General features: G+C 30.9%; 1 protein-coding gene across 1 annotated transcript in view; it reads right to left on the bottom strand.

Annotated features, from left to right (window-relative positions):
• The window catches only part of LOC136982308 (ATP-binding cassette subfamily C member 4-like), a 37,295-nt gene extending 31,987 nt beyond the window's left edge, over positions 1 to 5,308 (bottom strand). Inside the window, exon 1 of the mRNA XM_067278786.1 lies at positions 5,114 to 5,308. Coding sequence (XP_067134887.1) covers positions 5,114 to 5,272 — 159 coding nt within the window. The 5' untranslated portion in view covers positions 5,273 to 5,308. The remainder of the gene's footprint in view (positions 1 to 5,113) is intronic.
• Between the last annotated feature and the right edge of the window lie 8,239 nt (positions 5,309 to 13,547).

The raw sequence follows: 13,547 nt of genomic DNA, 5'->3' as shown, positions 1-13,547 counted from the left end.
ATATAAGGAATAACACCATAGAACCTTTTTAAATGTCTTTTCGTAATTTTGTTACGAATAATTTTTTTACTAGTGTTGTTTTTCCGCATTGCGAGGGTCCAACGATTATACAGTTACTAGAATGTTTGAAACACATATTAATTGAACTTATAAGCTTTAGTATATTTATAATGCTTTGATCCGCAAATTATCTCCCCAAATATTAAATTAATATATTCTTTTTATTCTTTTCTATATAAATTTCTTTCATAACTTCTGAACATTCCTCGTATGAATAATATAATTTATTACTAACTTCATTAATTCTTTCATCCTCGTCAACAATTATAAAACCAAATTTTCTATCTCCTTTCCATATTTCATCGTTAACATTAAAATAACATAAAACAATAGGAAAATTATCAGGAATATCAAAAGAAAAATTATTTACCGCAGCAATACGTGTATCTATAGACTTGTACAAACGAGGAAAAACAGAATAATTGCTATCGCCGTCATAAGTAATAATAAAACCATGTGTTTCCATAATTGCAACTTTCCATCTTGGTATTGAAAACAAATTCTAACTTTCTTTAAAACTTTATTTATATCAAAAACCGATCAATTATATATCTTCTATAAAATCATTCATAATCGAAACAAAAATTAGTTCATAAAGTGAATTAGAAAAAATAATTGATTTTTAAAAACGTTTAATAATTAATATAGAAACTTTGCCTTATTGTTAAAATAAAATTAATTTAATTCAAATTTGTAATTAGAAATTAATTTTGTGATTAAAGCTTCCCAAACCACTACTACTGTAGTTATTAGTTAGACGGGCTCTGATGCACAAAAATTTGTTTTTGTGCAGAAGAACCCGTCGATCTTTCTAAGATGGAGCGTATGAAATCAAATAGAAACGAGAAGGCTGCCTGCAGTTTTATCAAATTAATAGAGAGCCAGAAGGAAAAAACTCTGCAAAGGAAGCAGTCGATAACAAAGAGACGAATGAAATCGGGCGAACTCGGCGTTGCGGGCTCAAAAAGATGAAAAGAATTTGAAAGAGGAAGAAATTCGTGCAGAAAAAAAAAAATTTCTTCAAACTGGTAATGTATGCAGTTAAATAGGAATTCGTTCGCACAAAAAAGGCCCGAATTGTTTATTTCTTTAAAAGTGGCAAACTAACGACTCTTTTCAAAGCCATTTTGTTCTTGATAAAAAAAGTGAAATTTTGTCATTTAAAATATTCATTTATCTCCTTAATTTAATAAGGAAACTCATTGTAAATGTCAAAAAATTTAAAATTAAATTAATATAAAATTTAACATGTTTTTGAAATATAGTAAGACCGCGCTTAACACTGCCCTGCTTAACGTTGTTTCGGTATTACGCGGTATTCACCGCGTGGGGTTCCCCGAAATCGCACGCAGCGTTGGGATTCCCCAAACGCATGTTTGCTGCGTCACAGTTGATTTATGACCGGTCATTAACTTTATTGTGTGTATAAAGATATAAACATATTATTTTATTTTATTGTGATAAATACGGCATTTTTTAGTTTATATAATGGGTGATTTCAAAGAAAAAGAAAGTAAAGCGACAAGAAAAAGCACTTCGCTGGAAACTGAAATGCAGGTGCTCAGACGATTAGATGCAGGTGAACGGCAATCTAATATCGGCACTGCATTAAATTTGTCAACTTTAACAATACAGACAATTTTAAAAAATAAAGAAAAAATCGTATCAACAGCAACTACAACCACAACGACTTCGGCAACAAAAATTACCCGTACCAGAAGCAATGTGTTTGAGGAAATGGAAAAACGACTTCCCATCTGCATTGACGAAGTTGAACTCGATATGTCATTAAGTCAAGCAATTATAATGGAAAAAGCGAGAAAAATTTTAAACCACCATATTCAAAATGAAAAAGGCGACACGAGTGAAAATTTTGTAGCTAGTTGTGGGTGGTTTAATCTATTTAAAAACAGAAACAATCTTCATAACATACATGTTACTGGAGAAGCGGCAAGTGGAGATACAAAAGCAGCTGCAGTATTTCCAGCAACATTAAGAGCAATCATTGAACGAGGGAATTATCCTCCTGAATTAGTTTTCAATGTTGATGAAACGGGCCTTTTCTGGAAGAGAATGCCAAAGCGTACATTTTTATCCCGTGAAGAAAAGCGAGCATCAGGATTTCAAGCTACAAAAGATCGTTTAACACTCCTTCTTGGTGGTAACGCTAATGGAGACTTTAAATTAAAACCACTGCTTATTTATCATTCCAAAACCCCAAGAGTAATGAGGGGAATTTCAAAATGATCTTTACCAGTAATTTGGGAGTCCAGTAAAAGATCTTGGATCACTATTAAAATTTTCCAGAATTGGTTTACCGAACGTTTTTGCCCGTCTGTTAAACGATACTGAAATTGAAGCTCTACTTTTGATCGATAATGCTCCAAGCCATCCAACGCATTTGTCTGGCTTAACAACATGCATTTCAGTAGAAGTTGTTTTTCTGCCGCCAAATACAACTTCGTTAATCCAACCGATGGATTAAGGCGTAATATCAAATTTTAAAGCTTATTATCTGCGGCGGACATTCCGACAACTGATTGAAAAAACGGATGGAGCAGATAAACAATCCATTAGAGATTTTTGGAAAAACTATTGAATATATCATCATGGATGCTGTAGACAACATCAATCTTTCCTGGAATGAGGTGACCGAGAAATGTTTGAAAGAAGTATGGAAGAATGTATGGCCGGAGCTAAGGAAAGATGTTAACACAAGAGAATCCATTGTTGATGTCGACGAAATTGTCAAGCTAGCTAATGAAACAGTGTTGGATAATATAAATGCGCAGGATATTGAAAAATTATTCCAAGTTACAATTGGAGAAAGTTTTTCCAACGACGATCTTAAAGAATTAGTAGAACAACAGATGCATGAAGATGACGAAATTAGCGTTTCTGAAGATAAGGAACAAAAGCAACTTTCAACGGATTATCTAAAAAAAAGTTTAGCCATTATAACGGAAATAATGGATCAGTTTATACAAAATGATTTCAATTTTGATAGAAGTTCAAAGGTAAGACGAAGTGTTATGGATGCGATGTCTTGCTATCGACAACTGCTTGCTGAACGAAACAAGAAAAGGCAAACGACGTTAGATGACTTCTTCACAAAGAAACAAAAGATGTCAAATGAGGAAGAACCTTCCTCATCACAAACATAACTTCTTCACTCGAACATTCTTTTATTTTCATGAGTGTTTTATAAATAAATATTGATATTAGCAATAAATAAGTCTATAATTAATGTAATAAAAAGTATTTAACAATTAATGTTACAAAACAAAACCAAAAAAACTGATAAATTTTCTTATTCTCTGTTCTGTTCTACGTATCCCCCTTATTTACATGTTAAGATGACCCCGTTTAACGCTGTTTCGCTTAGCGCTCTGTCATCTTGGAACGCATCCCCCGCGTTAAGCGGGGTCTCACTGTACTACTATGTATTCTTTTAAAATGTTCGATTTCTTGTTATTGGGCTGTAAATTGAATAGATGACCAGCACGACTCTATTGTTAAAAGAAAAGTATAATGTACAGGGACAAGTCAATACAGTACTAATTTGAGGTGGAGATAAAATATTTTAAATTAAATGAATTAAAAATATGATTAAAAATTACAGAATTGTATTAATAATAGCTCGTATTTAGTTTCTATATAATAGTCAGAATATTTAAAAAAAGAATGTGCCTTGTAATTTTATATTAAATGTTTAAACTAATGTTTCCTGATGCCGAAAAAATAAGATTATGGAGTTAAAATACTTTTTATCTCGAACGTTATTTTCTCATTTCAAAATGGTGAATATGGTTTGAATTTGATGTTTTATGACGAACATAGTAAAAAATTCTACTTTTACTTTAAACGTGAAATATAAAATAACTTTTAGAAAGTAAATAATCCAAAATTTCCTTCCTAAAATGAGAGATTATTTATTGTGACATCGTAACAATGCCGGGCTGCAATTCTTAATGATATTTTTAATTTATTTAATTTAAAGTATATGCTCTCCATCAAAAATTAGCAGTGGCTTGCTCCTTTAACAATAGAGTCGTGCCGGTCATCTATCTAACACTTTACGGGGAAAAATTTTTGAATTGAAATAACGTGACTTTCAGTTAGCATGGGATGTTCGTATGTAGTTAATGGAACATCCTGCCCCTAACGTGTGCATATTTGACTTCGTACTTTATTTATCTAACTCCGTTCTTGAGAGTAAGAAATGACAGTCATATAAACGATAGTAGGAATTTATAGGTTAAGATTTTTTTCCAAACTGTAGCCCAAATAGTATTGTATTGGTTAATATTTAAATTAATGAATCTGTCATTCAAAGTATAATGTAAATATTAGTCAAACAAAAAGTTTATAAATTAGTTACAGCAATTTTTTCCTAAAGTCAAATAAGTACAGTAGACTCTCGTATAACGCGGGGATACGTTCCACGTTGTAGGAAATCGCGTTATACGGGACAGATCAATTTATGCAAATTCAGGAGTCTGTAAATTGTAACGGTTGTCAATAAATCTGTACTGTACAACCAATATTAACAAAACGGCGTCGTTGGAACTCATTTGTTGATACTTCTGATAGTGAATAAATGTTAGACAGTAAAGTGCATAATTTTATTTTAAGTTGAATAAAATTATTTTCCTCTTATATCTTTAAATGAGTATGTATTATTATTCTTTTATAAACCGCTACTTCTTTAAACTATCAGCTTCACTATTCATATATAAACAACAGGTAAGTGCATACATTCGCTGTTCTAAACAAAAAATCAGAAACCATGTGAAAATGTTAAATTTATCTTACGCGTTATACGGGACTGTTTATCGCGCTGTATGAGAACTAGTCGCAATTTTTTCGTCGCGTTGTACGAATTCGCGTTTTACGGGAGCGCGTTATACGAGAGTCTACTGTATTTCTTATCATTAGAAATTCTTTACGTACAGAAGCTGAGAAAAGAATCCGAGAAATAAAAACTGCCTAACTTCAATTATTCTATTCTAAAATTTTTAGCTAGGTTAACTGTTTAACAAATAATTTTTACCTCAATACTCTTGTTACTGTATTCAATGACATCATTCATATCAAATTGACTGCTTCCGACTATTTTATCTTCATTCAAAACCTTAGTCTCTAACTTCATGCTATTTTCAGCGACTTCTTCCTTTGGTAATATTCCTGTGAGTATTTCTAAATTTTCCATATCATTGAAATTTCCAATAAATTCACATTTCCCCTGAAATATATTAATCGTGTATATAAATACAATTGCTTGTATATTTTGAATATATAAAAATATAAGCGTACTGAAAATGTATACTTATACACATCTGTACTCGAGAAATTATAAGGTGTTTAGCAATTTTTCTGAATTTTTCCGGTAACAAATATTCGATCATTGGTCTTTAGGAAATGCATTTCTGAGCCTATACATTTTCTCTGTATGGCAGTAACTGTTTTCAAACTAACCAGTGTCCTCTGGATGTAAATCAATAAATACCAGTACTTTGTTACAGATTTGTACTTGATTGAGACTGGCCTGATGCAGTGTATCAAATTTTCATCACGCATCTACACTTGAATAACTGTCATTCTCCCGAACATTTTTACGAAAAGAATTTTCTGCGATAGCTAGCCTATATATTCTCTCCACATACAGTATATTATCACAAAACGCCCTTATATATATTTTGTGGGAATTTATTTAATCGATCCATTGAAATCCATAACTTTTATGTTATCCTGAACTTTATAGTGTTAAGACTCATGCGTTGTTAAAACAGATTATATTGTCGTTATTACCATAAAAAGTAATTTAAGAATTGGAATAATAAATGGAATTTGCAAGTTAAAAATATTTTGCGTATAGCAACTTTTCTCTTTTGCAAAATTTTAGAGTCGCTGTATAATATTTTTGTTTATTATCAATTTGATACGAAATTAATAATGAAATTATGTATTTTTCCCATTAAAATCAAGAACAGATTACCGTTTTCAATGAAAGAAAATCTGTTTGAAACTTTAATTTAAACTCATTAGGTTATAGTAAGTTGTAATTGAAAAGGCTTCAAAAGTTATCCTAATTTTCATAGAACATTTTAAATCTAAAACTCTTACAGGAAATTTTTTGTAATTTTTCCAAGTCTATAATTATATTTAATATGTTAAATATTATTATATTAACAAATTCTTTGGAAATAAAATATTAAAAAAATCGAAATTCCACAGAGACAAAATTACGAGTGTAAATTCCATGCACAGTCATAGAAAGAAGTATGAAAATAAAGTTATATAAAATATTTTCATATAGCATCAAAGAGATACTGAGAAAGACATCAAAATTGCATTACTTGTAATAATCATAGAGAAAACAGCTAATGCTATAAAACGTGGAATTTATAGAGCCACTAAAAAGTGTCATGGAAACAAAAGCAAAAGTTGTTTATCATTTCGTGACAAAAGACAGATTTGCTTATATCAACCCGAACTAAGTTATCAGCAAGTAAAATCAAAGGAGCTGCTGGACATTACTCTTCAACTCTGACTATTTCTCGAGTTTTTCACTCCAAAATATGCTTAAATACACAAAACTGTTTTAAAAACACAATTAACTAAAAACATAAAATTACTCTTGCATAAAACCATACATTATTTGCATAATGATGATGCAAATAATGCATGATTTTATATATGAACTAGCAGGTAGGCCCGGCGTTGCTCGTGAAAAAGTAACGGTAGCGAAGATTAACGGAAACTTAATCTTCGCTACCGTTACTTCGCTATGGCATAGTCATAGAAGAAAAAGAGTAATTTTATCAACAAACTAATTATTTCTAAAGAAAGGTCGAATTTGAAAATCGAATGTTCTGATATTGTTCGATTTTCACGACGTGTTCTGACTTTATTATTCGATTTCATCGAATGTTCTAAAGAAAAACCGAACTAATCTGTTTAAATTTGAAAACCGAATGTGTTCTAATATATTACTCTTTCTCTTTTTTTTTTTTTTTTCCAGAGCCCATAAATCTTGCACGTCGCTTTCTCTTGTTTTCCATTGTTACTTAACACTTCCATTGTTACTTAACACTTTAGTACTTAAATCTGGTACCCTAACTGTGTACCAAATTTCAACTTTCAACTCCTAACCGTTTTAGCGAATATTAAGATTATTACGTTATAGTCAACCTTACCCGTTTTCACAGAATGCAAGAATTGGGTCCTCCCTGTTTCCAGACTAATTACAGAATTTTTAGATAGGTCTAAAAATATGTTCGATTTCCAGCAAAAACGAAAAATACTGCATCTGCGTCTTGCACGTCGCTTTCTCTTAACACTTCCATCGTTGATCGAAGTGTGATGACTTAATCCTGTCCCTCCCCCCGTAGGGAGAAATTTCGAAAAATTCCTTCTTAGTGTGCGTTCTAGTGACATACCCTAACTGTGTACCAAATTTCAACTTTTAACTCCTAACCGTTTGGGCTCTGTGCTGATGATTATTATTATTATTATTATTATCAACTCGTCTCGATTATATATATAGATATGTCAAGGATTATTTTCATTTGAAGTTCAAGACTATTTTTATAAAATTTATTCAGCTCCCTTTCAGTGTTCCCTTTTATACTTTTTACAATACCACACAGAAGTAACAGTCTATCGGCTTGAATTTATAAAAAACTTCATTAAAATGACAATAATAGATTATTAAGAAATTTTACACAAAGTTAAAATTGATCAATCTTTGATTTGAGGATTCGACGCTTTTTACATTAGCAACAATGATGACAATTTCTGACAATGACGACAATGTCTCACAATGACTATCATGTTCTTTAGTCTTAATATATAACTGCTTCCGGCCCTCTAGTGGTGGTTTCGGCTATTCACAATAACCGAATATTGTGAGAAATATTTATCATTCTTTTTAATGTTAAATGCGCCGAATTCTCAAATAAAAAGTCGGCGTTTGATCAATTTTAACTGTGTGAAATTTTTCCATAATCTATTATCGTCATTTTAATGAAGTTGTTTTATAAATTCAAGCCGATAGACTGTTACTTACGTGTGGTATTGTAAAAAAGTATAAGAGGGAAGACTCAAAAGAGTTGTATATATTTTTTGGAAATAGTTTTGAACTTTAAATAAAAATACTCTTTTGAATATATAAAAAAGATCCTGAGCGGCACTTGTTAATGGTATTTATCGGTATATTATTTTTATATGAAAAAATGTTTAACCTCGATGATCTTGATTATTTTCCAAAGAATTGACATCACTTAAGAACCAAAAAGGACTTGCGAAGAAGTCAACAAATAAGCAGTGGCTCTTTCATAGTTTGGACTGCATATTCAGCACAAAGAGAGATAGATATCAAGTTCATTTATGGACATTTGACCTCTAAAACCTATTATCTTCTGTTGAAAATAAACTAACTAAGTATGGTCTCTTTCTTGGTAATAAAAATCTCATATTTCAGCTAGATGCGTTCATCACGCCACAATTCATAAGTGATGAAACAATGATTTTGTGAAAATAACATTAACGTTTTCCATGTCTGCATGGTCTCCACATTTAATTCTAATAATGAATCTGTGAGAGCTTCTTCTAATGTCCATTTACAAAGATAAGAAGCAATTTTCAACAGATACAGACCTGAAACGAGCCATTAAAAATTTTGGGATAAAATTCCAGATAAGCTGCTGATTAACTTAATTGAGTCAAGTCCAGATAACAGGTACGATGTTTTTCGTCGCCAACGGGGTTACATAAAATTCATCAAATTAAGACGTTAATTCATTTTTAAACTAAATTTTTGTTCCTGTGAAATTTTGACTTTTTTTAATATTGTGTTTTCAAATAATTTGTGAGAGTAAAACAAATTCCCATATTAAAATAATACATATAATTGATTATTTTTGCACGTTAGCATTTCATTTAAACAATTTATTCATTTACAGTCTTGAAATATTATTTGAACTTATACTTTTGTCTAGCACAAATGTTTTGGGAGTGGCATGTCTCACAATCTGGTTCAGCGAATAATCTCACCGAACGAATTGCTACCACATGATAATGTGAACTTATTTGCGTATCTACTCACATAACACGAAACCAGAGACATCAAATTATGATCCGTGAAATTCCAGTTTATCGACTACATTTCAGAGGATGTCGGATTATTGAAATGTTACTGCACACGCAATTCACACACGATGTGTACATATAATTCATTTTAAAAACGACAAGCAGTAATTAATTTTTACTTTATAATATTTATCAGCTTTTATTTTGAAGTATGTAAAATTAACATTATCACGTACACTGTATATTTATAATATATTATTAATTCTGATTTAAAACGTTTAATATTAGTTGTGTATCTTTCGGTAACTTTGTTTTTTAAAGGAAACCGAACCAACGTTAAATGGGATATCTTTAAACATGCAGCCTGGAGACTTAGTAAGTGTTATCGGACCAGTTGGATCAGGGAAGGTAAATATCATATTTTAAATTACTTTTAATGCCTAGTGATTTAAAGATTGTTTAGAATAGTAACGAAAACGAATTAAGAAAATGTAATTATTTATCTACTTATTGTAAAATTAATTTCATATACATAAATATCTTTGAAATTATTTTATCAATTTTTGATTTCATTTTGATTTCAATTGGTGAAAATAAAATATACATTCTCTGTAGTTGTCAGGCAAAACGGCCGGTGTTATTTATATGACGTATCAAGAAAGAAAATTGTTGGACAATTATTTGTATAGTATTACTTGTTGTGTGTATGAGCTGTTATAGAAGCTTCTGTTACATCTATTGTTGACAAAAAACGAACTGAAATTCGATCGAAAAACTGATATATATATATATATATATATATATATATATATATATATAATTACGTGTTTTAGTTAATGCTCGTTTACCGTATCCAATCTATACACGAATATTTATTTTAAATTATTAACACAATAACTTCTTATTACTTTATCTTTTGTTTTCAAATTAGTATCTTAATTTATTCATTACACAAAAGTCATAATTTCCAATTGTGTAAGATTACAACGATTGGTTTTAAAAATGTCTACATTCAGCTTCTATGTAGCATGTAAGTTGTTACTATCAACGAATAATTCTTGAAATACAGAACTGTAGAATTATATTTGATCTAATATTTGAAATTTCAATGGACAGGTCTTAAATCAAAACAATATTTGATCTACTCATATTAATCGTCATTGTAGAATGTTTAACTCTACAGTCATTTTCCCGTTTCAATTTATTTAACTCGGATTACTTTTTGACATATCAATAATTTATTTACTAACACCTCTATCATTGTCATAAAAATATTCTGCCCGTATGATTTAACTTCCATTATGATTTAATTATTGTACACTTTTACAAGAAAAGTTGTTTGCAGATGAAATCTTCGAGATTCATAAATTTGATGTGAGACTTTCTGTTCTGAATTAATGAAATATGTTGTATCACTCTTTTAAATTATATGCGATTTACAAGAAAAGCAAATAATAATTGTCATATATTCTTATATTAATTATTACGTAAATACTTTTAAAATGTTAATGTAGTTATATCATTTATGCAAAACATTTCGTATCAAATAATGAAATGACATTAATTTCATTAGACGTCTTTATTAATGTCCGTGTTGGGAGAGATTCCAATTTCTTCCGGTGAAGTATCGGTGAAAGGAAGGATTTCATATTCTTCTCAAGAAGCTTGGGTGTTCAACGCAACTATCAGAGAAAATATCTTGTTCGGAGAAGAATATCAAGAAGACAAATATAGAAAAGTCTTGGATATAACGGCTCTAGAAAAGGTAAGATGAATATTAGTTTTATTAGCAATACTTTATATTCTAGACGAAAAATATTATTTCATCAAGAATACAAAATCAACATTTTTAATTAAAAAAAAGTTAATAAAAATGTCGATTTTGTAGTCTTGGACTTTAATAAAAAGCGACTAAAAGAGACATAACATAAAATAAAATGTTATCGGCCAACGTAGTGTTTTTTAATGAAAATGACACAAAATTTTATATGAAAAAAATTCGTTCCATAAGTCAAATGCTTTCAGAAATCAATTCTTATGTTTAGTTTTAGTAAAGTTGTCATTGCACATTACGTAGAACATAATTATTTTGTATTTTTATATTTACTATTTTTAGGATATTAGCTTATTTACTAAAGCAGATCTGACAATTGTAGGGGAAAGAGGAGTGATAATGAGCGGTGGGCAGAAGGCAAGAATTAATTTAGCAAGGTAAGACAGGTCTTACCTAAAATAATATTTCTGGGTGTGCAAATATAAAAGTACAGTTTTAATAGGAATAACAAGACACATATTCTGTACAATACATTTTAATAAATGTTAACTCGAGCTTATATATATCGGTTCCTGCTGATAAAAAGTTACCAAAAAAAAAGAAAAACTTATAGGCTACTACTTCATTTCAATGCTTAGTGACGTTTTCTTAATTCTCCGCGGTGTATTCCTGTGAGCTCTACAGGACTGACAAGTAAAAGCAACGCGAAATTTAAAACAATATTTTATTCAAAGAAAAACAGACACAATATTTTATTTTCTCGATCAGATAATATCTCGTTCGATAATTACTCAGCGATCTAGTACTGGAGGCAACGTGTTCTGATGTCCTATATTTTTCCTCACGTCTTGTCTTTTAGATCACAAAATACCACAAAAATTTGAATAAAACTATATTAAATGATAAATCAAGAATGATTAAATATATTTCTTTTTGTAGAAAACGATAAATTTTTGCGACAGTTACGTAGCCTCACCTAGGTGTAGAATGAAAATGGGAATAATGATTGTAAAACACTTAGCATAGAGAAAAAATCTACAAAAATTAATATATGTTTGATGTAATGTCTGGGTGTTTTATTTACGTTTTACAATGTCATATTTTTATATTTTTCAGAGCACTTTATCTGGACGCCGATATTTTTCTTCTCGATGATCCACTGAGTGCTGTTGATGTTTCAGTGGCGAAACATATATTCGAAAAGTAGTATTTAAATTATACTTTTTGTACGTTTCAATAAATTTTAACCTTTCATTTATTTCAGGTGTATAGTGGAATATTTGAAAGACAAGATCTGCATCGTTGTTACACATCAAATACAATTTTTAAACTCTGCAAGTAAAATTTTAGCGTTAAACAAGGTGAATATGCTAAATGTTTATCAGTTTTGTTTTTTAAAGCTTTAAATCGAGTTGAAGACAAGAACAATTAATTTTGATGCCATTACCATAACTAACAGAAATACGTTGCAAATAACACAATACCGTGTCTATAAGGAATTAAAAATAACCAACTCAAAATATTTTCTCCCGGAATACAGAAAATAAAATGTAATAAATATTAATTTTAATACTTAACGCTCTTAAAGTAACAGATTAATAAGCCTATTTATCCACAGATAATAAAACTTTAGAGTATAATTTTCTTATTTCGGCATCTATGAGACAATGATAATGCCGGATTACCGAACATTTTTATAATTTTTTTCACACAATTGAATAAGATACGCACGATCCGTGTTGCAGACGTTGCCACACATTACGCACCCGGGCACGCTGCTATACAGGGTGTATCAGAATGACACGTTAAAAATTTGAGGGAATGTAGAGGATGAAATTTTGAACGTTTTGATATAAGGAACCCATAGCCAGCAATGTGATATAAAGTTTCTACAGCGGTACGAAATGCTTGACCGCCCTTCACTTTGATAGCTATCCCTCCGTCCATTCCGTCATGTTATTGTTGTTGACTTCTTCCGCTGGGGTTATGTATACCCCTTGTGTACGCAACGCCTGTAGGAACAGTTCAAGAGCTTACAGAGCGCATCTTTACAGCATTTAATGCCATCAGAGGGGAGCGTGGCATCTTACAGAGTCGGACAAAACATGGTTCGTCGTTGCACATTATGTAACGAATTTGGTGGTCGTCACATTGAACATTTACTCTAAAGTAGTGCAGCCACTGATTCGATTTTTCATTTTGCGTGTACTCCACTGTTTTGTCAATAAGACTTGTCTGAAACAGCAGAATACAGTATTTATGACAAGTTTTATTGACAAAACAGTAGAGTGAGATCAAACTGTACATAGAACTAGTGGCTGCACTACTTTAAAGTAAATGTTCAATGTGACGACCACGAACTTCTTTAAATAATGTGCAACGACAAACCATGTTTTGTCTGACTCTCTGTAAGATGCCACGCTCCCCTCTGATTGTATTAAATGCTGTAAAGATGCGCTCCGTAAGCTCTTGAACTATTCCTACAGGTGTTGCGTACACAAGGGAGTATACATAACCCCAGAGGAAGAAGTCAACAACAATAACATGACGGAATGGACGTTCGGATAGTTACCAAAGTGAAGGGCGGTCAAGCGCTTCGTACCGCTGTAGAAACTTTATA

This window comes from Centruroides vittatus, unplaced genomic scaffold (assembly GCF_030686945.1).
Source record: "Centruroides vittatus isolate TY-2023 unplaced genomic scaffold, ASM3068694v2 contig_82, whole genome shotgun sequence".
Classification (NCBI taxonomy): Eukaryota; Metazoa; Arthropoda; class Arachnida; order Scorpiones; family Buthidae; genus Centruroides; species Centruroides vittatus.
The sequence above is the reverse complement of the archived record's forward strand: the minus strand, read 5'-3'. Positions and strand labels throughout refer to the sequence as shown.